The sequence below is a fragment of the Delphinapterus leucas genome, unplaced genomic scaffold (genome assembly GCF_059928025.1).
Source record: "Delphinapterus leucas isolate spDelLeu-1000000601 "Yukka" unplaced genomic scaffold, BTC_Dleu_Yukka2 spDelLeu_asBTCV2_sq25, whole genome shotgun sequence".
NCBI classification, from domain to species: Eukaryota; Metazoa; Chordata; class Mammalia; order Artiodactyla; family Monodontidae; genus Delphinapterus; species Delphinapterus leucas.
The window spans coordinates 8,863,736-8,888,702 of NW_028322234.1; the positions used below are offsets into that span (position 1 = coordinate 8,863,736).

The window sequence follows — 24,967 nt, forward strand, 5'->3', positions numbered from 1 at the left end:
ATTGGAACACAGTTTGAGAAGGGACTATTATAAGTCCATTCTACAAATGAGTCAACTGATACAGAGAGAGGTTGAGTAATTTGATCAAGATCATTAAAGCTGGTAAGTGATAAGAACTCAGATTATATGGCACTAGGAACCCATGTTCTTAGCCATTAGGCTAGGCAGGAGTGGTCCAAGAGATAGGAGGAAAAGCAAGAGATTCTGGCCTCACAGAAGCCAGAGGAAGAGAGAGTTTTAGGAAGGAGGGATGGTCAGTTCCATCAAATGTTACAGAATAGCCAAATTGAAATGAGGTGACAAGTTCTCTGACAACATGTGGGTCCTCAGGGATTCTAATGAAGGGAGCATCAATGAGTTTTAGAGGACTGAAACAACAGATAAAATAATACATAGATAAAAGGAGAGATTCCTCCTTTAAACTGAGCATGTTTCTATATTGAGAAGAGAGTCAGCAAGGGAGAAGGGAAAGAAAAAGGTGAGTGAATGAAAATCGAGAGAACAAAGTACCTGTGGATGTGGGAGGTACTTAGGACCTAGGAGGAGAAACACCACCTCCAAAAGAACAGTAGATGAGGTAGGGAAGTTCGTGGGAGGATTCCATTCCTTGTATAAGTTGAATTTGACGCCAGATTTTGTTCTGGACACAAATCCAACAAGGCCCCCCAACTACTCCAGCACCTGTTCACTAGACAATATGTACAGAAGGGTGATTTGATTATTTCCCAAACTAGTTTTAACAATTCACAAGCAGGTTAGACACACTGATGGCTATTGACCCATGTCTTAAAACGTGGCTTGATAGTTGAGTGATGGGTGTTCAGTAAGCAAGTGATGAGTGGAATGGAAAGAAGGTAGGACTGTGGTTGGATGGGAGGAAGGAAGAAAGGAAGAATGGAGTGATAGATAAATGAAAGAAGAAAAGATGGATGTATAGAAGAAAGGATGAATGTATAGAGGGAAGGGTGAAAATCAGGAAGATGGATGGAAGAAAGGACTGAAGGAAATAAAGATTGAAGGAAATACTGTAGGGATGAAAAGTTGCAAAGAAAGGAAAGAGGAAATATGAAAGGAAAGATGCATGGTAGGAAGAAAGGATAAAAGGAAGGATGGATGGAAGAATAAATGGGTAGATATAAGGATAGATGGACAGAAAGATGGATGAATCTCTGTGTGAATGGATGAACACAGCCCTGGTTCCAATCCATACAGATGGTTGAGAAGAAATGCGTTGTGTAGTCAAATTAAGTGGATCTATTTAGACCATGTTATCCTTCTGGATGAGATGAGTTACTCTAGGTCTCTTCCCTACCCTCTCCTGCAGGGACTGATGGCATTGTGGAGCGTATCACAAAGATACGCAATGAAGCAGCACATGGAGACACCACCGTCCATGTCCCCCTGGCATCCACGTCTGCTAGTCTTAGAGGTAGGTTCAACTTTGCTTACTTCCCAGTAATCCGACTTGTGCCTTTATTTCCTGTTCCAGAGGGATGAAATGTTTGTTTCTTTAGAGAAAGAACTATGTGGAGTTGCCATGGGCTTCCCTGTCTCAACTGAATCTTTGTCAAGTTGTTACCAGGTAGATGTTACTTTTCATTCCCTCATAACATGCTGAGTGAGTTTAGTTCAAGGTTGGATATGTCAGCTTCACAAATCCGACCCAGTTTAACTTAACTCTGAAAGTGCTTATTAATAATTTACTGTGTGTTAGAAACTATGACATAAACTAAGGATGCACAGATGAAAATAGATCAGCATTGCATCCATGGAGCTCTCAGTCCAGTACAGGAGACAGCAAAGGAAAAAAATAATTATGATGCAAGTTTTAAAAAAAATTTTATTGGAATATAGTTGATTTACAATGTTGTGTTAGTTTCAGGTGTACAGAAAAGTGCATCAGTTACACACATATACATATATCCACTCTTTTTTAGATTCTTTTCCCATACAGGCCTTTACAGAGTATTGAGTAGAGCTCCCTGTGCTATACAGTAGGTCCTTATTAGTTATATGATGCAACTTTAAAGTACTTGAATGGTAGAAGGAAGGCTTCATGGAGGAGGTAACATTTGAGCTGGGTTTGAAACGATGAAGAGGAATTTAGCAGGAAGACAAGGAGAACTGATGAAGACATTCTGGACAGAAGGGAGAGCTGCATGCAAAGGCACAGGGAAGGGTAAAATCTGGACATATTTGGGAGGTACAAATAATTCACCTTTGCTAAACTATGAAATATGCAGATGAGATGGTGGGAGATGAGACTGTAGACGGGCAGAAAACAACATTCAGAAAACCTTTTAAGCCCTCGTAATGCTTGGATGCCCTTTAACAAGAGGACAAAAAGTTTGTGGCCAAAAAAGTCTGACAAACATGTTGCTCCTGGAAATTCCCTGGCGGTCCAATGGTTAGGACTCTGTGCTTCCATTGCAGGGGGCACGGGTTCAATCCCTGGTCAAGGAACTAAGATTCCACAAGCTGCATGGTGTGGCAAAAAAACAAAACAAAACAAAACAAAAACGTTGCTCCTTCCTAGAGGGTAATAACATGCATAAGCATGTTAAAGGCTCTGAGATATCCTGCTGTAAAGAAACTTGTTTAGCCTTATTCAACACAGGGTTTTACATAATTATTTGACTGTATAATTTTTTTTGCTGAAAAGCACCTACTAACATGTTACAGTATTATTGGTCTGCATGAGTGTTTAAGAGGTGCACGGTGAGGAGAGGGGTTCTCCTCACCACATGGCTAAAAGGTAAAGTTCCCCATACCTATTAAGTTTCTTCCAACATTTTTTAAAATTTTATTTATTTATCTATTTATTTATTTATTTTTGGCTGCGTTGGGTCTTTGTTGCTGCACGCAGGCTTTCTCTAGTTGCGTCCAGCAGGGGCTACTCTTCATTGCGGTGTGTGGGCTTCTCATTACAGTGGCTTCTCTTGTTGCAGAGCATGGGCTCTAGGCATGCAGGTTTCAGTAGTTGTGGCACGTGGTCTCAGTAGTTGTGGCTCGGGGGCTCTAGAGTGCAGGCTCAGTAGTTATGGTGCACAGGCTTACTTTCTCCACGGCATGTGGGATCTTCACGGACCAGGGGTCGAACCCGTGTCCCCTGCATTGGCAGGCAGATCCTTAACCACTGCGCCACCAGGGACGTCCCATTTTCCAACATTTTTAGAGACCAGACTATTTTACCAGTACATTTTGGAAGCTTTTTGCCAGATCCAGGCTTTGGACAGAGTCACTACCAGTCAGGTTATTAGTCTTATGCTGTGACCCAGGTATCTTTGGTTGGCTCCCCGCAGAAGCAGACATGAGTTAAGGATGTGGGCAAGTAGTTTATTTTAGGTGGGGGTTGGTCCCAGGAAGCGCTGGAGAAGAGAAGGAAAGGAAGTCAATGCAAGGTGCTTTCCTGAGCAGGTCACAGCTGTGGGCAAAAGAGTGTCAGTTCCACTCGGGACCTCTAGGAGACAGCATAGAACACCTCACCTAGCCAAGTGGCCGGAGTGTTTATCATCCAACTTCCTTCCTGCTGGCCATGGGCTGCTTGGTCCTGGAGGTAACCCTCAGCACTTCCAGCCTGCCGGACACACAGGCTAAGTGAAAGCCCTTAGGTGCAGAGCTACAGGGGCTGCATTAGGATCCCGTTGTGATTACGTACTGCAGCAGTGAGTGCTTGTGGGATGTGAGTGAGGCATTGCCAGTTGGCTACACCAGATCACTTGGAAATGGATCACTGAGCTTCAGGTGATAACCAATATTTAGATGGCAAAGTTTATGAGGTATAGCTAACCATATTCATTGGCTTCTTTCAATATAGAGCGGGATTTCTCAACCTCAGTACTATCGATATTTTGGGCAGATAACTACTTGTTGTAGGGGGCTGTAGGATGTTCAACAGCATCCCTGGCCTCTGCTCACAGGATGCCAGTAGCACCCTCCATATACACACAGCTGTGACAACCAAAAATGCCTCCTGACATTGCCAAGTGTCTCCTGGGAGCAAAACTGCCCCAGGCTGAGACCCCTAAATTAGAGAATCCTTGAGGACCCCACCCCCATGGTCATTTTCTCCTTACATCCTTCCTTTCCATCCTGGCCCCCACAAGATCCTGAAACTCGGTTAGGGAATTAATAACCTGCAGTGGTTGCGAGCATAGGTCTAGGATGCAGAGAGAACTATGTTCAAATTTCCACACTATCAGTCAGTAGCTGTGTGATCTTGGCAAATGATGATCTCTGAGTTTCTGTCTTTTCCCTGGTCTGTAAAATGACAAGAATAATAGGATATACACTCAGTGTTCTTGTGAGGCTCAAAAATACAAGGCATGTTAGGTAATTTGCTCCTCATCATCTTTATCATCAAATACATATTAAACACATTAGGATGTGTACTCTTGGAGATGTTTTTTAGGGTATACCCAGCAACACAAGGACATGGTTCCACCATCAGAGTCCAAATCCTCCTCCTTTTGTCCCTCTCCCTGCAGCAAACCCCAGTAGGCTTTGTGGTCTTTATAGAGAAGCCTCCCTGTAGTTGTTCCTCCTTCCTGGGGACCTTTTCTGAAGGCCTGGTGAGTAGCTGCTATCTCAGCCAATATCACTCTACTCTTCCTCAGAGACTGAATTCCAGTCACCTTGGCCAGCTAGCATGGCTCCTGGCAAATTCAATTTAGTAAACATTTATTGTATATTAGAAGTCCAAAGAGCAGGAGTAGTAATAATGTGTGGTTGTACCTACTAACAGTAGCAATAACTCTAGCAATAGTAGGTAAGAGCAGGCAGCAGCAGCAGTAGTAGCAATAACAGTAGTAATAGGTGGTAATAGTAGTAGTAACAGCAATAACAGGAGTAATAGGTGGTAACAGTAGTAGTAACAGCACTAATGTTAGGTAGTGGCAGTGGTAGTAGTAACAGTAGTAATAACAGCAGAAATAGTAGGTAGAGGCAGTGAGAGTAGTAAGAGTAGTAGTAGTAGGTAGTAGCAAGAGTAGTAATAACAGTGGTAATAGTAGATAAATAGTAGTGGTAGTAGTGGTAACATCTTATTACAAAACAGGAGGCATTGTGCTTGGTGCATTTTTATCAAGACTCTGAGATGACCACTGTACTTATTCCTACTTTATAGATAAGAAAATGGAGGTCTAGCAAGATCTGACAACTTAAAGAGCCACACATCTGTTTAGTGGAGGAGTCAGAACACTAATGTGGCGTAAGAGCCCAAGCTCTTAAGCACAAAGATACATGATCTCTCTCAAGTCAGAGGAGACCTGCTAATGTGCATATTCAACAATGTATTTGTTCATTCATTCAACAAATATTTGTTGAGCACCTACAATATGCCAAGCAGTCAGACATTAGTAGATATTACCAGGCAGACTGGGAGGGGTGGTACAGTGCAGGTTCAGACAGTATGATGAGGAAACATTGAGAAGGGAGAGATGGATTCCTACATGGATTTGTAAAGGTAGATTTGAGCTAGGGTTTGAAGAAGGCAGAACATAAAACCTATGAGAGATGGGCATGGCAGGTAGAGAAAACAGCTTGAACAAAGGCTCAGAGAACATCTGGAAACAGGGGGTGGTCAAGAATTCATGGAGGAGTTCCCACATCTACTTCTCTGACTGATATGCATTGAGGAGACAATAAATATATCAGAGAAATTTATAGAAAGTGACTAGAACTTTGAGGATTTTGTTTTATAAATACAAAAAAAAAACAACCTGAAACCCATTTTCAAAAATCCATTTGTGGGCTTCCCTGCTGGCGCAGTGGTTGAGAGTCCGCCTGCCGATGCAGGGGACACGGGTTTGTGCCCCGGTCTGAGAGGATCCCACATGCCGTGGAGCGGCTGGGCCCGTGAGCCATGGCCGTTGAGCCTGCGCGTCTGGAGCCTGTGCTCCGCAACGGGAGAGGCCGCAACAGTGAGAGGCCCGCGTACTGCAAAAAAAAAAAAAAAAAAAATCCATTTGTGTGGGACTTCCCTGGTGGCACAGTGGTTAAGAATCCACCTGCTAATGCAGGGGACACGGGTTCAAGCCCTGGTTCAGGAAGATCCCACATGCTGCGGGGCAACTAAGCTCACGCACCACAACTACTGAGCCCACATGCCGCAACTACTGAAGCCTGCGCACCCTAGGGCCCATGCTCTGCAACGACATGCCACCACAATGAGAAGCCCGCGCACCGCAACGAAGAGTAGCCCCCACTCGCCGCAACTAGAGAAAGTCTGAGCGCAGCAACGAAGACCCAACGCAGCCAAAAAAAATTTTTTTAATCCATTTGTAACCTCATTCCCTAGCGAATGGCAACGTTAACCACAGTCTTGTGGGTTATCCGTGCTTGGCCAAACTTCCCAGGATCTCCTTCTCACTTCCTAAATAGTTTATCGAAAAAGGTAAAGTTCTTAGGCTTACATGAACAACAGTTTAAATCCTGGTATTGACACTCTAGATGTAATTAAATATCAAAAATCTCTGCGGGGGCTTCCCTGGTGGCGCAGTGGTTAAGAATCTGCCTGCCAATGCAGGGGACACGGGTTCGAGCCCTGGTCTGGGAAGATCCCACATGCCGCGGAGCAACTAAGCCCGTGAGTCACAACTACTGAGCCTGCGCGACGGGAGAGGCCGTGACAGTGAGAGGCCCGCGCACCGCGAAGAAGAGTGGCCCCCGCTCGCCGCAACTGGAGAAAGCCCTCGCACAGAAATGAAGACCCAACACAGCCAAAAATAAATAAATTAATTAAAAAAAAAATCTCTGCGGGGCTTCCCTGGTGGCACAGTGGTTGAGAGTCCGCCTGCCGATGCAGGGGACACGGGTTCGTGCCCCGGTCCGGGAAGATCCCACATGCCGCGGAGCGGCTGGGCCTGCTGAGCCTGCGCGTCCGGGGCCTGTGCTCCGCAATGGGAGAGGCCACAGCAGTGACAGGCCCGCATACCGCAAAAAAAAAAAAAAAAAAAAATCTCTGCGTACTGGTTCCAGTAGCTACTTACTTGATGATCTTGGATATATTGCTTAAGCTCCTATCTGTAAAGTGTGGGGAGAAATATCTACATCAAAATAGGTATTGGGTGCATTAAATAAAGTCAAGTCTTCGGATGTACTATCTAAAAATTTTAACCTCCCTGAGGATCGGCTCTTTCATCCACAGAATAAAAGTGATTACTATGTAATCATAATTTTAAAGGTTTAAAATGATAATTAATATAGGATACTTAACAAATGAGAGGTCTCCAGTTATGATATTATTATTTGTAACCGAAAGTGGGGCCCAACTGCTTACCGCTCAAAAGCCAATAAAGAGGCAAGGTTGGTGGAAAGTTTGCTTTATTTTGGATGCCAGCAATTGCAGGGAGAGGGGAGGGCAGCCTCCTGTCCAAAGGCCAACTCCCACCCCCACAACCAGTGGGCAAGAGCTTTTATAGACAGAGGGATGGGGCTACATGCAGAAACAGCACAGTCTGCTCTCACAGTCATCTTGAAATTGGTCATCAGTGGTCTGACCAGCATCATCTTGATTGTTTTAAGTACAGTTTTAGGGCCAGTTTGTTTCCATTTCTTTGAGGCAAATTCTCGGAATTGTGTCAGCTTATGTCATGGCTATGGTCTGGTCATCATGTAGTTAATTTCTTCCACCTGGTAGGGGTTTCAGTCTCTACAAGACAGCTCACAGGATACGGCTCAGAATATTATCTATAGCCCTTGAGAAGGACCTAAAGGTCCTTGACTTTGCTTAATGACTAAACTATCATTTAGTCTTGTTTGACTGCTTTTCTTTGCTTCTGCATTTTCTCACTTCTCTGATTAAACTTATTCTTTGGCTAAAGTGTTTCCACAGACAAAAGGCACGCTGAGGACATGGGGGTCAGAGACAATAGGGTCCTGCTCCATTTCAGTATCATATTCTCAACTGTCAGTTCCCAACCAGAGATGCGTATGAAGAAACTGCCTGTGGTGATAGAACACTTGCCCAGATGATAGCCTGACTGACAGACTCAGGATCTCTGTGAGGGTGTGTTCAGAATAGATAGATATTTTTTTCAAAGCTAAACAAATAAATATCATCTCAGCTCTGGTTAAAAAATGAGCAGTGGTCTAATTTTCTGGATCATACTTTTTCTCTCTTCCTTCTCCTACTTTCACTCATTTTAGATTAGTGATTATTCCAATATGGTCCTGAGGTATTTATACTCTCTTGAACTTGGGCAATATAGCTGCCACCTGTGTCTATAGTTAATAAAAAGGGCAATTAGATTTATTCGGATTTCAGAGAGCTCTTTCATTTTATGTGCATGGATCTTATTTTTTTAAGATTTATTTATTTATTTTATTTATTTTTGCCTGTGTTGAGTCTTAGTTGTGGCATGCAGGATCTTCTCTGAGGCATGCAGGATCTTTCTTTGCAGCACACGGGCTTCTCTCTAGCTGTGGCATGCAGATTTTCTCTCTCTAGTTGTGGTGCGCAGGCTCCAGGGAGTGTGGGCTCTGTAGTTGTGGTGCGTGGGGTCCAGAACGCATGGGCTCTGTAGTTTGCGGCATGCAGGCTCTCTTGTTGAGGCCCGCGAGCTCAGTAGTTGCAGCACGCAGGCTTAGTTGCCTCACGGCATGTGGGATCTTAGTTCCCTGACCAGGGATCGAACCCACATCCCCTGCATTGGAAGGTGGATTCTTTACCACTGGAGCACCAGGGTAGTCCCATGCATGGATCTTTTTTAAGGAAAGTTTTACTCCATTATGTTTTTGAGTTTTGTTTCTGTTGTTATTATTCTGATTTCCACCTGAGAAAAAAATAATAAACCTTATGTCGGTTTCCATTTTCAGTTTTTTCACTGTTCTCTTTTTATTTTCATGCTCTTAATATTTATAATAAGCTCATAAACTGATTTTTTAATATATTTTCTTGGCCGCCGCACAGCATGTGGGATCTTAGCTCCCCAACCAGGGATCGAACCAGTGCCCCTTGCATTGGAAGTATGGAGTCTTAACCACAGGACCACCAGGGAAGTCCTATAAACTGATGTTTTAAAATTCTGTTCCTGTTCTAAATAAATACTTTTAAACAAACAAACAAAAAAAGAATTCATGGAGGAGTTGCAGCCCAAGATGAGTCAGGTAGGGTGAGGGAATGCCAATCACAATTCCTTTTCCCATTCCAGAAGCATCACTGGCACACCCCAGGCAGACATTTCTCTCCCTTTCCTGATGTGGAGAAAAAATAAGCGATTGCCAACCCAGTAAGTAGTAATCATGTGTCCCTCCTACAATTCACAGGACTATCAACAGGAGGGAAAGAGAGGGCAGAGACAACTGCCATGGTTCTGAAGACCACTTCCACAGTGACTTTGACTACCAGAGTCTCTACTCCCACTTCAGGTATGCTGTCTCTCCTTAGGACATCAGATAAAACAGCCAGCATAAGCACAACAGGAATGATCATCACAACCCCAGATGTTCCAAAGATGACAGCCTCATTTGTCACCAGACCTGGAGACAAGACCAGCACAGTAGTTCCCATGACAACCCCATCTATTTTCAATAGAGGACCACAGACTACACCCTCACTGGTCCCTAGTTCTGGGGCAGAGACCAGTCCAGCTGCTCCAACTCCAACTGTCTCCTCTACTGTGCCAGGGCTGGTAACCTCACTGGTCACAAGTTCTGGGGCAGAGACCAGTACAACTTTTCCAGTTCCAACTGATTCCCCACACAAACCAGAGACAACAGCCTCTCACGTCACCCACTCTGGAACAGAAACAAGTTCAGCTATTCAAACTATGGCTGTTTCCCATGGGAAGACAGGTACAACAGTCTTACTGGTCACCCATCCTGAAGAGACCAGCCAAAGTATTCCCAGGACAACCCCCAATGTTTCACATCATGAATCAGACACCACATTCTCAATGGCCACCAGTCCTAGGGCAAAAGCCCGTTCAGCTGTCCCAGCTACAACTGTCTCACCTGGTATGCCAGGGATGGTGACCTCACTGGTTACCAGTTCTGGGGCAGAGACCAGTACAACTTTTCCAACTCTGACTGATTCCATGCACAAACCAGAGACAACAGCCTCATGGGTCACCCATACAGAAACAAGTTCAGCTATTCCAACTATGACTGCTTACCCTGGGAAGCCAAATACAACAGTTTCACTGGTCACCCATCCTGTAGAGACTAGACTGACTGTTCCCAGGACAGCCCCCAATGTTTCCCATAGTGAATCAGACACCACATTCTCAGTGGCCACCAGTCTTGGGGCAGAAGTCAGTTCAGTTGTTCCAACTCCTACTGTCTCAGCCGGTGTACCAGATATCAGGACTTCACAGGTCACTAGCTCTGAGACAGACACCACTATGGCTATTGTACCTCTGACTCTTTCTCCTGGTGAACCAGCAACCACAGTCTTATTGGTCACCCATTCCAGTGCAGAGACAAGCACAAGGCTTCCTGCTTTAACTAAACTATTTTTCCTCATTTACCAGAGATCACAGCCGCACCATCCATCCCACCTGGGCTGGAGACTAGTACAGCTCTTCCAAATCAGACTGTTTCTCTCAGTCCACCAGAAACATCCTCTCTCTTCACCACAACTGTGACCAAGACAGCCAGAGTTAATCTAACTCCAACAGCTTCATTTGGTGTTCCTGCAGAAACAGCCTCACTCTCCACCCATCCTGGGACAGACATCAGCGCAACTATCTCAACTTTAGCTCTTTCCCGTGGTTTACCAGAGACCACAGGCTTACTGGCCACCAGGCCTGCAACAGAGGCCAATACAAGTACCCCAGCTCTGACTGTTTCCCCTGGCGTTCTTGGGCCTTCCAGGACCCCTGCAACAAATGTTGGGCTTTATCCTGTACCTTCCAGAATGTTGGGCTTTATCCTGTACCTTCCAGAAACCTTACCACCTACAACCTCAGTTGGACTCCCAGAATTTCCCAAGACCGTGACAGGGGACACCGTGACCTTGATAGCATCAGAGACCCCAACACCACCTGAAACCAGTCATGGGGAAGGATTAAGTACAAGCACTGTCCTGAAAACCACCACTGCTGAGACCATTCATTTAGCTGCCACAGGTTCAGGTCCCACTGTGGCCGAGACCACAATCACCTTCAATACACTGTCTGGAAGTCCTTTTGCCCCTGTGACCACACCTGGAACCTCTACCTTGGCCTCTGTGAGTGTGACTTCAGGAACAAGTAAGAATAACTTTATTGTGGTTAAATATAATTTATATATATATATATATATATATATATGAAATAATATTTGCTATTGTAACCATTTAAAATGTACAATTCAGCAGCATTAATTACACTGACAGTATTGTGTAACCATCTCTACTGTTCTCAATCACCCTGAACAGGGTATGTGAACCCATTAAGCAAGAATTCCCCCTTCCCCACTCCCCCTAGCCCCGGGTGACCTCTAATCTACTTACTGTCTCTATGAGTTTGCCTATTATAGATAATTCATATAAGTAGAATCATCCAAAGTATTTTTCCTTTTGTGCCTGGGTTATTTTGCTTAGCATAATGTCTTCAAGGTTCATCCATGTTGTAGTGAATATCAGAACTTCACTCCTGTTTAGGAGGAATAATATTCCATTGTATGGATGTAGCTCATTTTATCTGTCCATTCATCTCTTGATGGACACTCAGGCTGTCTCCACCTTTTGGCTATGGTGAATAATGCTGCTATGAACATGGGTGTACACCTGTCTGAGTTCCTGTTTCCATTCCTTTTGGGTATACACCTAGAATAGAAATTGTTAGGTCATTTGGTGTATTAGTTTGTTAGGGCTGCCTTAACAAAGTACAACATACTGGGTGGCTTAAACAACAGAAATCTATCATCTCACAGTTCTGGAGGCTGGAGAGGGACCCTGAGAGAATGCACAGAACATGTACTTTGGAGTTATCCTATCTTGGTGGTGAGGGAGCTGGGGTATTTATCCACCAGCTCCCATCAGTCATTGCTAGATGGATGATCCCTGGGCCTAAGTCGCCTAAGACAAAGAGATGCAGGTGCTGGTGTGTGCTGAAATGGTAAGAGCCAAGGGGAAGTGGGAGTAGGGTGACCAACTCTGCATCCCAGGAATCCACATAGTCCCAGCAAACTGGGATGGTTGGTCACCTTATGTGAGAGGGCCCTGGACAGGGATTGCTACATGAGGTGTCTCAGGTAGGCCAGACCCCCAACTGGGCAACGGAGTTAAGGTATGTCCTCAGAGCCTTACCTCCTGCCCCCAGACCAGGCTTGACTCAGGACTGGCCTCATTTTACTCTCCCCACCACTGCAGCTGCAATTCCTTTCTTGATGCCTTTTACTGTCAACTTCACCATCACCAACCTGCACTACACAGAGGACGTGGGAAACTCGGACTCTGAGATATTCAATGCCACTGAGAGAGACCTGCAGCACCTGGTAAGAGACCCCCACCAATGCCCACCTTGCCCCAACACTACCACACCCTGCTATCTTGGTCCCTCCTGCTAATCCCCCTCTCATTCTTTCCAGCTCAGTCCTCTGTTCAAAAAGAGCAGCATTGGTTCCCTGTATACCAGCTGTAGACTGACCTTGCTCAGGTGAGACTTCCTCCAGATCACCTCCAGAAACGCCAATTCTCTCCTTTCTTGGTCCCCCACACCCTGGTCAACCACAGCTACTTGTGTATCATAGAGGATCAAAAGTGCCTGGGTTTAGGGGCTTCCCTGGTGGCACAGTGGTTGGGAGTCCGCCTGCCGGTGCAGGGGATGCGGGTTTGTGCCCCAGTCTGGGAGGATCCCACATGCCGCGGAGCGGCTGGGCCCGTGAGCCATGGCCGCTGAGCCTGCGCGTCCAGAGCCTGTGCTCCGCAATGGGAGAGGCCACAGCAGTGAGAGGCCCATGTACCGCAAAAAATAAATAATAATAAAAATAAATAAAAACACAGTGGAAAGGAAAAAAAATAGAGAGTGGAAAGTTTCATTCTCTGACTAGGAAGAAAAAGCAGGTTAAAAAAAAAAAAAGGTGCCTGGGTTTAAAGCCCTCCTCTCCCACCTGCTAGCTGTGTGATCTTGGGCAAGTCACAGAACCTCTCTGTTCTTCAATCACATTATCTATAAAATGGTGATAATAACAGTACCTTACTCTTGGGGTTGTTAATTGTTCATCACAATACCTGACCCACTGTGAGCATTCTATTAATGGGATCTCGCAGTGCCAGCTAGTGTAACATCTTTGCCAACTGTGTTGCCAGAATCCCTGACACTCTCACTGCCCCCAGCTCATCTCTATCCTGCTGGGGACAAACTCTAGACACTGCAGCTCTGCAGTTTATTCCCTGAAAAGAGGTACTGAACCAAAGGGGGACACAAAACAAATACAGATTACCAGTAGGATATATTGCAATTTAAAAACTCTCTAATGGGCCTGAACTCTGCAGAAATGGCCTCTCTTCTCCTCTCTGTCCCCTGAGGTCAGTGTGCTCAGGACCCATTTCTTACACTTCATGATGCTATGGCCTTTCCATGAGGTCCTTCATTCAGCCAATTCAGTCATCCTGCTGAAGAGGTGGGTTCTCTGCCCCCATCTCTCCATAAGATGGGAGAATTAATAATAATAATAATATTGCCCATACGACATACCACACAATAATCCAAGTGGTTTGCATGTTTTCATTCATTTCATCCTCACAAGAACACGATTATTATTCTACCTTGCAGACGGGACACTAAGGCTCAGAGTAGTCAAGTCACTTGCTTGAGAGGAGTCAGGGTTTGAACCCAGGTGTTCTGGTTCTTGAGTCGCTCCTTTTAACCACAATACCAGCAGCGCTCAAGCTTGCTGGGCTCAATAGCATTTTACATTCTTAAAAAGTACCCAGGGACTTCCCCGGTGGCAGAGTGGTTAAGAATCCGCCTGCCAATGCAGGGGACACGGGTTTGAGCCCTGGTCCAGGAAGATCCCACATGCCACGGAGCAACTAAGCCCGTGCGCCACAACTACTGAAGCCGGCGCGCCTAGAGCCTGCAAGCCACAACTACTGAAGCCGGCGCGCCTAGAGCCCGTGCTCAACAAGAGAAGCCACCGCAATGAGAAGCCAGTGCACCACAACGAAGAGTAGTCCCTGCTCACCGCAACTAGAGAAAGCCCGCGCGCAGCAACAAAGACCCAATGCAGCTAAAAAAAAAAAAAAAAAGTACCCAGAACTCCAAAGAGCCTTAAGGGTTATATCTGTCCATCTTTACTGTATTAGAAATTTAAATGGAGAAATTTACTTCAACCAAAAGAGAGAGAGAGAAAACTCAGTAAGTTGTAAGCAAAGATTTTGTCTTTTCTGAAAATTGTATATATTCTTATTTGATACTACACCAAACTGCATCAAACTCAGTAAATGGTAATTATTAAAAGTTGGTTGCAATCTGGAATCTGAAACCATATTAAAGAACTTTATGTGCTTACCAAAAAATGGATAAATTTTATAAAGATTTATTCATTAATTCACTAAAAATGATAATCCCATTACAGGTTAGCATAAATAACATATTTTTATGAATAATAGCCATATTTCTCCTACCGCCCCCCCAAAAAAAGTGTAATGAGAAGAGGGTTATTGCTTATATTTTTCCAAATTTTTTAAATGTCTGGCTTAGTAGAAGACACAGAAGGATATCTGCTTCTGCATTCCATATTTTACAATATTTCACCTGTGGCCTCTGGAAAAAATCTCACTGTATACTCCTGAAAGAGTGAGAGTGAAAATAATGTCTTAGTACTACTAAGAAATATTTTTCACTTGGTGGATGCCCTGTGAGTTTTGGGAACTTCAGGGGTCTTTGGGCCACGCTTTGAGAACCACTGCACTATGCTGTATAGACATATCATGGGAATGCTTTGGATAGCATGGATAATAGCAAGTAGAATTCCCAGACAGGGGAGGGATGGGAACTTTCTTCCTACCTGCAAAGCTGGGTGAATCACTGTAGGGTCAGCTTAAATTCAGGACAAAGGTATTTTTGAACCATCTTTCCCTTTATTACTTCTTAACTAATTTTCTCTGTTTCTCTCCAAACCTGGTTGCCTACCCAACATGTGTTCCCAAAGAGTTGACCTCAGCCTTTGGACTTTCCAACTTGAAATAAAGTCCCTCCTTTCAGGCTCCACAATAGTTGTCACACAACATCACAGCCAGCCATGGGGGTGATTCACTCACATTCTCCAAGGTCTCTGATCCTCTTGCTTTTCCCTTCCACATGCTACCTGGCCCCAGGATTCTCAGGAGTTTCCTCCCTGGGAGCTTTACATCCCCAACCCCAGGGCCCAAGCAGGACTCAACTGTTAACTAGAGTGGACACTATCTTTATTTACCTTCGTGAGTGGACAGGGAAGGTACTAGGGGCTGGTAGTGAAACAATGAGCTTGAAGCAATTAGTAAAAAGAACAGGGAGAAAAAGAAGAAACTGAGCTAAGGAGTAGCCCTAGAGAGTACTGCACTTAAGGAGGTGAGGGGATCTGGATCCCCACATGAGACAGAAAAAGACATGTTCAAGAAAGCAGATGAAACCTATGGAAGAGTGCCGATCTAAAGAAAAAAAAGGGTACAAATGAACTTATCTACAAAACAGAAATAGAGTTGCAAATGTAGAAAACAAATACCTCTCAAACCAGGGAGTAAGAGAGGGGGAGAGATAAATTGGGAGATTAGGATTGGCATATACACACTATTATGTATAAAATAGATAACTAATAGGGACCTACTGTATAGCACAGGGAACTCTGCTCAATACTCCATAATGGCCTACATGAGAAAAGAATCTAAAAAAGAGTGGATATAATGCATACGTATAACTGATTCATTTTGCTGTACACCTGAAACTAACACAACACTGTAAATCAACTATACTCCAATAAAAAAATTTTTTTAATTAAAAAAAATAAAACCCAAGGAGTACAATTGAAGGTGTTGTCAAGAGTATCTAACCCTCAAGTGTCTTTCATGTTCCTACTCCCATGTCCCTCCTTCCCCAGGGCTGACAAGGATGGAACAAGCACCAGAATGGATGCGGTCTGCACCTACCGCCCAGATCCCACAGGCTTCAGGCTGGACAGAGAACGGCTGTATTGGGAACTAAGCCAACAGACCCATGGTATCACTCGGTTGGGCCCCTACACCCTGGACAGGAACAGTCTCTACATCAATGGTGAGCAGTTCTGCTGGCTGTAGCTGGGGTCTCCTCTTGCTCCCTAGATGGGGTCTCCTTGCAGTGTAATTTCTCTGTACCCACCTTCATAGTTCTGGACCAACCTAGAATTTCCATGGAGGCTCAGTTCTCTCCCCTGAGAACACCTAAAAAGGAACTTTCCAGGTCTGGAAATAAAGGTTTCCTCCAAAGTTTACTTCATTTCAATGACCTTTCACAGAAGCCCGAATAGAACATGCAGACATCAAAGAAGAAAAAGGGTAAATAAAGCAAGCCCATGGTGGCCATTGGGGTTAACTCTTCCCCAAGGGGCAATGGGTTCCCAATGCAGTGACTGCACTTCTTTCTCTTCCTTATGGCAGCTTGTGGCCCTTTACTCACTCTCCAAGGGCCAGCTGGAACTACACCCCACCTAAGCAACACACAACAAAGCTGTTAGTAATGCTTTTGGCAACAAATTCCTTTGCCACAATGCTCTTAGCAACAGCACCCGCAATACCACCTGTACTAAAGGCTAATATTTATTGAGGAATTCCTATGTTCTAAAGCATTATATGTATTATGTCTTAGTAATCCTGCCCAGCACTCTATGGGGTATTATGTATATTTTACAGAGGATCAAACAAAGCTCAGGGACGGAAATCCATTTTCCCAAGATCAGACAGCTAATACATGTGGTAGAATCGAGACTCAAACCTAAATTGACTCGAAAATCTAAACCCACCTAATTACTAGGCTACAGCTCAGACTAACCCAGCTATAACAAATCTCAAATCTCAGGATGGAAAAGTATATTAAGGGGCCCCTAATACAACAATTTAAAGTAAGTAATTATGTCCCCACTATATCACCTTGGACAATTTCTTTCTACCTGGATTAAAATCTGTTTTGTATTTCAGCAGTCCTTGGGAATTACCTAAAAGTAGTAGTTAACCACTATGGGTTTTGGTGAATTATAGGTCTTGCTTTAATTTAGCCCTGGTCCTGCCTATTGCTTACTCTGTGGCCCTGGGCAAGTCATGACCTCTCCACACTTTGTCCATTTTTAGAATGGAATTTTTTAAAAAGTCACCTACGAACTTGGACTGGAACTACACCATTGACTCTCCTGGGTCGCCAGCTTACAGAGGGCAGATCTTGGGACTTTTCAGCCTCCATAATTACATAAGCCAATTCATTATTTAAAAAAAAAAAGTCACCTAAGTGTGAGTCAAATGAGATGAAACCTGAATAACCCAAGTAAACCACAGGCTCCACTTGGTCAAGTCTCAGAGAAGAGTTTCATTTCAAGAAACCCAATGAGACTATTAAATATAAAATAAGTCTAAGTTTTACTTGCATTTCTTACAGAGCATCAAAGAGGATCCAATCCATTATCCAGAACCATACTTATTCAAATCCTCTTTCCTCCATTTTCTCATCTTCTCCAACTTTATACTCTCTGGCTGACCCCCCAAGTCTGTCTCTCTCTCCATCTCCCTCACTATTCTCAGTCCAACATTACAGAAGTCCAAGAACTATGCTGTCAAAGGTCAAACTTTGTCTTTGGAGAGCTGGGTATTGGGAGAAACTCAACGAGCAAGGACAAAATTATATGTCATGGATGAAGAGAACACAAATAAGGCTGGAAACACACATAAAATTGCTGTCATTATTTATTTGATGAGGTTGATATTATTCCAGGCACCTAGTAAATCTCCACAATATTGAGGGTGATTTGATCATTATTTTCTTTAAGGTTAATGGTTATGAGGATGAAATTATCAGGAGCATCAGAGTATGAGGCAGTTAACTCATAAAGAATAACCATCTTTATTTACTGATGAATCTCAAAGAAAGCACTCAGTAAGATCTGTGAGCTTGTGTTTCCAGTTCTACACTTCATTCCTTTTTTTTTTTTAAGTCTTTACTGAATTAGTTACAGTATTGCTTCTGCTTTAAGTTTTGGTTTTTTTGGCCGTGAGGCATGTGGGGTCTTAGCTCCCCGAATAGGGAATGAACCCGCACCCCCTGCATTGGAAGGTGAAGTCTTAACCACTGGACTGCCAGGGAAGTCCCCCTTCACTCCTTTCTTAACCTTCTCCCATCATCTTACTCTTTCTTTCTGCCTCTCTCTGCAGGTTATAACCATCAGTACTGGATCCCCACCACAAGCAGTGAGTAATGAGGGCTCAGATATTCCCATGACCCTGGGACCCTTCCTTCCTCAGCCTGCTCCCTGGGAGGAAAGTATGCCCCATCCCCCAGATACTCAGCCCCACAATAGCCTCAGACCAGCAAAAGTCTCAGGTTAAGCTAAGGTAGAGATGCAAGCTTCCATTAATAACTCTAGCCTCTCGTTGCTTCATGATAGGATCCAACAATTTTATTCTTTTAGCTCCGGTGACCTCTGCATTCTCTCCAGGACCTCCAACATCTCTGACCTCCACCCCCAGCTCCACAGGTCTAATCTCTGGGTCATGAAATTTCAAATCCCATCTAGTGGCTGATGGATTCTTGCATGGTCTGGACCCTGATGCCCACACAGCCTCAGCCTGTCCCACTGTATAGCTTGCTCCCTAATCCAGCCTCACTTCTGTTCCTGCAGGGCCCAGACATCCTTCCATTCTCATGCACTTACTGTTTTTGGAACTCAGCTGTGCTTGGTTCCTCCTTGTCCTCCAAATCTCATCTCAGCACGTTCTTGCTCAGACCATCTCCTAGAAAACAGCTTTTCCCCATAGCTAATCTCTATTCTATTCCTATTGATATGAACATTTCCTTCCTGGAAATTACTGCTATTCTGTGGGCAAGGATGTGGATAAAAGGAACCCTTGTACACTGTTGGTAGGAACGTAAATTGGTATATTCATTGCAGAAAACAGTATGGAGGTTTCTCAGAAAACTAGAAATAGAACACTATATGACCCAGCAATTCCACTCTTGAAAAAAACAAAAACTAATTTGAAAATATTCCTGTGCCCCAGCGTTCATAGCAGCATTGTTTACAATTGCCAAGATATGGAAGCAACCTAAGTGTCCATCAACAGATGAATGGATAAAAAAAGATGCGTGTGTGTGTGTGTGTGTGTGTGTGTGTACACAATGGAATACTACTCAGTCATAAAAAAGGACAAAATTTTGCCATTTGCAGAGACATAGATGGACTTGGAGGGTATGATGTTAAGTGAAATAAGTCAGACAGAGAAAGACAAATACTGTATGATCTCACTTATATGTGGCATCTAAAATATACAACAAACTAGTGAATATAACAAAAAAGAAGTAGACTCACAGATGTAAAGAACAAAGTAGTGGTTACCAGTGGGGGTGGGGGGAGGGGCAACACAGGGGTTGTGGAACTCAGGTCTCCCTTGCTTCAAGACCTATGTTTGTTCTTCCACTGGCTCCAGTGGCCCCCTCCAGCCCCAAGAGAACTCCATCGCACTCACTCTCCCTACCCTTTATTCCAGGTCACAAAACTGTACAGAGGCAGCCAGCTACAAGACATATTCCACTCCTGCCTGGTCACCAACCTGATGTAAGCTGAGATTGGAAGCATTGGCTGAGCTGGCGGCTTGAGGCTCTGACCCCCTGTTGGCACACCCTTGAACTGGAAGGTTCATTGACATGGTGCCCATTCTTCTCCATGTCCCTGACAGCTAATCTTACCATCTCCTTCCGTACATCTTCGGGGTGCAGGAAAAGGATTAACCTCATGGAGCCACCAACCCCTTGCACCCACCTCCTTCTTGGGAAATACAACTTTCAGCTAATAATAGTCCAATAATAACATTCACCGTGGCCAGGCTCCCTGCTGAGTACTTTCATGCAAGATCATCTCATTTAATTCTCATAACATCCCCCAAGAAGTGAATGCAATGTTCATCCGCAGTGTTCACATGGGAAAACTGAGGCTCAGAGAAGTGAACAGCCCAAGAGCTGTCAAAGTTGGGTTTGAACCCAGGTCTCTGAGGGATGGGTAGAGGAACTAGGACATCTATACTAGAGAGAGGGAGGATCATGGGACACAATGCTGACTTTGAATGTTACCAAACTTCAGTTCCTTTGTCTTTAAAATGGGGATAATTATAATAATAGCTTCCACCAGAGCGATGGGGAGGGAATGTGGAATTCACTTCTTAGAGGTGCACAGTAGACATTCATTATTGTTACTGTTATTGCTTCTATTCCCAACCCCTAGAAGTCTTTCCCTTTTTGGTCAGGGTCTCTTCTCTTGCCTGGGGGAAGAGGCAGTCAGATACCCACAGTGCTTGTCCCTAGGTCTTTGGCTCTATAAAACAGTAACTCAGGAGACACTGCTGGTGTTGGGTGCTGGCTGAGTTCCATGGCCTCTGTTCCTAGGCTGGATCCCATGTCAGTCAGCATCAAGGTACTGTTCTCCTCCAAACTGGACTCCAGCGTGATGAAGTGTTTCTAGACAAGACCCTTAATGCCTCATCCCACTGGCTGGGTGCCACCTACCAGTTGACAGATGTGCATGTGACAGGTATGAGATAAGGTGGGGGAATAGGTTCATGGCTGGAAAAGATGGTTTTATGAAGAAGGATAGGGCTTCTGGGTAGCAGTGAAATGGATAGAGGCTGCAGAGGAAAAAGGGGGGCTTTCTGGAAGCCCATGTTGATGATTCATGGCAATGTGTCATCCAACAGGATGCAGGAAGAGAAAATGCAGCGATTGCAACCAAGGAAATGGTTATTTTACATGTCAGTTTTTCTAACCCAGAATGTAAAGGATCCTGTGTTTCCTTCTTAGGCTGCAGTTATGAGTCATGCATTGGTTGATTCATTCATTCATTCAATGTATACACCATGAAAATAAATAGGCACTGATGATACACTGTGATAACCACTATAACGGGAATTTCAAAAGTCTGTGGGAACCCCCAAAAGGGATACACAATTCTCTCTTGGAAAGTTTTCTAGAGGAAGTGATGAAGAAACTGAGATCTGAAGGAGAACAGGACCTAGTTGGGGGAAAGAGATGGGCAGCTGTGCTACATGTGTCTATAACCTAGAATATAGAAAGAACATGTCATTGGAGGAGGCTTTAAGAAGTTTGGTGTGGCTGGAGCATACACCTTGACATGAGACATGGGAAAGCTGTAGCTGAAGATGTGGGCAGGGACTTTCCTGGGCACTGGAATGGTTTGTGGAGGAGCAGAACACACCCAGAATTCTACTTTAGAAAGCGCATCCTCTCCGTGTTACAAGGACAATGATTGGGGACGGGGAGGAAGAACAGAGGCAAGAAGACACATTAGGAACCTAGGTCAACAAAGGTGTGTGATAGATGCCCACTGAGATGGTCAGCACCTGCACCTGCCAACTCTGCCCCAGAGAAGCCCAAGCTCCTCTTCACCACATCCTAGTGAACTCTCATAATGCTTGGTGGAGAGTTGGACAGGCAGACAGATGAATGGATTCAAGGTGGACAGGTAGATGAACAGTCTTCTGTAGGCCACTTTTTTTTTTTTAAATTTTATTGAAGTACAGTTGATTTACAATGTTGTGTTAACCTCTTCTGTACAGAAAAATGACTCAGTTATACATATATATATTCTTTTTCATATTCTTTTCCATTATGGTTTGTCACAGGACATTGAATATAGTTCCCTGTGCTGTAGAGAAGGACCTTGTTTATCCATCCTATATATAATAGCTTGCCTTTGCTAATCCCAAACTCCCATTCCCTCCCTCCCCCATCCCCCTCCCCCCTGGCAACCACAAATCTGTTCTCTGTCTGTGAGTCTGGTTTTGCTTCATAGATATGCTGATTTGTATCGAAGTTTAGATTCCACATATAAGTGATATCATACAGTATTTGTCTTTCTCTTTCTGACTTGCTTCACTTAGTGTGATGATCTCTAGGTCCATCCATGTTGCTGCAAATGGCATTATTTCATTCTTTTTGAGTGTAGCCCACTTCTAAAATCCCACCTCAGTCCACATTGCCAGGAATAAGTAGACTGGCTGTAATGACTTCTTTGTTAAAAACTTCATACTTTCTTTTTATTCTAGAAGTGGAGCCATCAATTCATATACCAACAGACCAACCAACAATCAGTCCCAGCTTCCAGAACTTCCAGCTGAATTTCACTGTCACCAACTTAATCTATTCCCAGGACATAGCCCCAGGCACCCCCAAACACCAGCGGAACAAGAGAAATATTGAGGATGCGGTGAGAATGGGGTTGTTTGTCCACCCTGTTCCCATGTAGAGACTGACCTATGGACACTGGGTAGTCAGAGGGTGACTTTTTTTTGGTGTGCACATTTATTTTTTTTCAGTTTGGCAATCTGGCCTTTTTTTTTTTAACATATTTATTGGAGTATAATTGCTTTACAATGGTGTGTTAGTTTCTGCTTTATAACAAAGTGAATCAGCTATACACATACATATATCCCCATATCTCCTCCCCCTTGCGTCTCCCTCCCACCCTCCCTATCCCACCCCTCTAGGTGGTCACAAAGCATCGAGCTGATCTCCCTGTGCTATGCGGCTGCTTCCCACTAGCTATCTATTTTACATTTGGTAGTGTATATATGCTGGACATTTTTAAAAACTGAAGTATAGTTGATTTACAATATCATGTTAATTTTGGGTGTACAGCACAGCAATTCAGATATATATATCCTTCTTCAGATTCTCTCCCTTAAAGTTAATACAAAATATTGAGTATAGTTCCCTGTGCTATACAGTAGGTCCTTGTTGGTTACCTGGAGGGTGACTTTTTTTTAACATTTCATGAAGACAGGTTCTTATTCCCATTTTACAAACTAAGAGACAGCCATAGAGGGGTTCACTTGCTAGCCCAAGTCATACCCTGGAACAGGCCCTGGGCCAGTGTTTTCTTTTTCGTTTTCGTGTTTATTTGGGTTTTTTTTGGCCGTACCACTCAGCATGTGGGATCTTAGTTCCCTGACCAGGGATCAAACCCATGCCCCCTACAGTGGAAGCACAGATTCTTAACCACTGGACCGACAAAAAAAAAAAAAAAAAAAAAAGATGGGGAAGTGTGTTCTTTGGTTAATTGGCATTCTCCGATGCCACTGTGCCATGGATTCTGACCAAGGAAATGTTGCCCTGTCTTTCAGCTCAACCAGCTCTTCCGAAACAGTAGCATCAAGAGTTATTTTTCTGACTGTCAAGTTTCAGCATTCAGGTGAGTTCCAACTCAAGACCCAATCATTTTGGAGGTTTGTTCTGTCCTTTGAAAGTGTCCCACTGCCATAGTCTCTCAGTTCCTAGCTGTTATAGAGGAGAGCCCTAGGAATATAGAGCTGTTACCCAAACATCAGCTTGTTCCTGAACCAGCGAGTACAACTGGCTAGAAACTCAGAAGAGCTTGTGTCAACCTAGGTAGGCATGAAGGTGGCTGGTGCTGGGGGCCATGGAATATAGAGTGTAGCATTCATGTCTTAAGAAATCGGCCACTGAAGGCAGAATCCATGGGAGCTAGGGGTTAGAACCAGATGACTTGGAATCCAGCAGTCTAACCGTGCTGTCCAATACTGTAGCTACTAGCCATAAGAGGCAATTAAACACTTTTATACACCTCTTGGGATATGTTTCACATACCATAAAATTTACCTTTTTGAAGTATGTAATTTAGTGGTATATTTATATAGTGCTGCAACTATCCCACTACCTAATGGAGGGAGGAACATTTTCATCACACCAAAAAGAAATCTTGTACCCACCCATTAGCAGTCACTCATTTTTCCCTCACCCCCACCCCCTAGCAAACAATTTACTTTCTCCCTCTGTAGATTTGCCTATTCTGAACAATAGGCATTCCATTTATATGAAATGTATATAAATGGAATCATACACTATGTGGTCTTTTGTGACTGATTTCTTTCACTTAGCATAATGTTCTCAGGATCATCCATGCTGTAACATATATCAGTCCTTCATTCCTTTTTAGGACTGAATAATATTCTATTGGATGGCTGTACCACTTTTGTTTATCTGTACATCCACTGATGGACATTGGATTGTCTCCACTTTTTGGCTATTATGAATAATGCTGTTAGATCATTAATATCCAAGTTTTAACATGAACTTATGTTTTCAATGCTTTTGGGCATATAAATAGGAATGGGTATTGTAGGGTCATAGGGTAACTATGTTTAATTTTTGAGGAACTACTGAATTATTTTCTACAGAGGTTCCACCATTTTATATTCCCTTCAGCAATGTATGAAGGTTCCAAATTCTTCACATCCTCACCAACGATTATTATTGCCCTTTTTTTCCCCACTATAGCCATCCTAGTGGGTGTGAAGTGGTAGCTCATTGTAGTTTTGATTTGCATTTCCCTAATGATTAGTGATGTTGAGCATTTTTTCATACATTTATTGGCCATTTTTATATCTTCTTTGGAGAATTGTTTATTCAAGCTCTTTACCCATTTTTAAAATTTTGTCTTTTTAATGTTGGGGTATAAAATTCTTAATATAGTCTGGATACTAGACTCTTACAAGATACATGATTTGCAAATATTTTCTCCCATTTGAAAGGTTGGATTTTCATGTTCATGATAGTATCTTTTAAAGCACAACAGTTTTTCATTTTGGTGAAATCCAATTTATCTACTTTTTCCCTTGGATTCTTGTGCTTTTAGTACCATATCTAAGTAAGCAATGACTAATCCAAGGTTATGAAGATTTACTCTTATGTTTTCTTCCAAAGGTTATATAATTTTATCTCTTACATTTAGATCTTTATTTTCAGTTAATTTTTGTATATGCTGAGATAGGGGTCCAACTTCCTTCTTTTGCATG

At 43.6% G+C, this 24,967-nt stretch overlaps 1 protein-coding gene across 1 annotated transcript in view; it reads left to right on the plus strand.

Moving 5' to 3' along the window:
* The window catches only part of MUC16 (mucin 16, cell surface associated), a 57,212-nt gene that overhangs the window by 25,412 nt on the left and 6,833 nt on the right, over positions 1-24,967 (plus strand). The window contains 13 exon segments of the mRNA XM_089905884.1: positions 65-102; positions 9,445-10,445; positions 10,448-11,192; positions 12,140-12,420; positions 12,514-12,581; positions 14,234-14,285; positions 15,872-16,178; positions 18,299-18,338; positions 19,498-19,698; positions 20,523-20,581; positions 20,584-20,667; positions 22,199-22,359; positions 23,276-23,343. Coding sequence (XP_089762010.1) covers positions 65-102; positions 9,445-10,445; positions 10,448-11,192; positions 12,140-12,420; positions 12,514-12,581; positions 14,234-14,285; positions 15,872-16,178; positions 18,299-18,338; positions 19,498-19,698; positions 20,523-20,581; positions 20,584-20,667; positions 22,199-22,359; positions 23,276-23,343 — 3,105 coding nt within the window.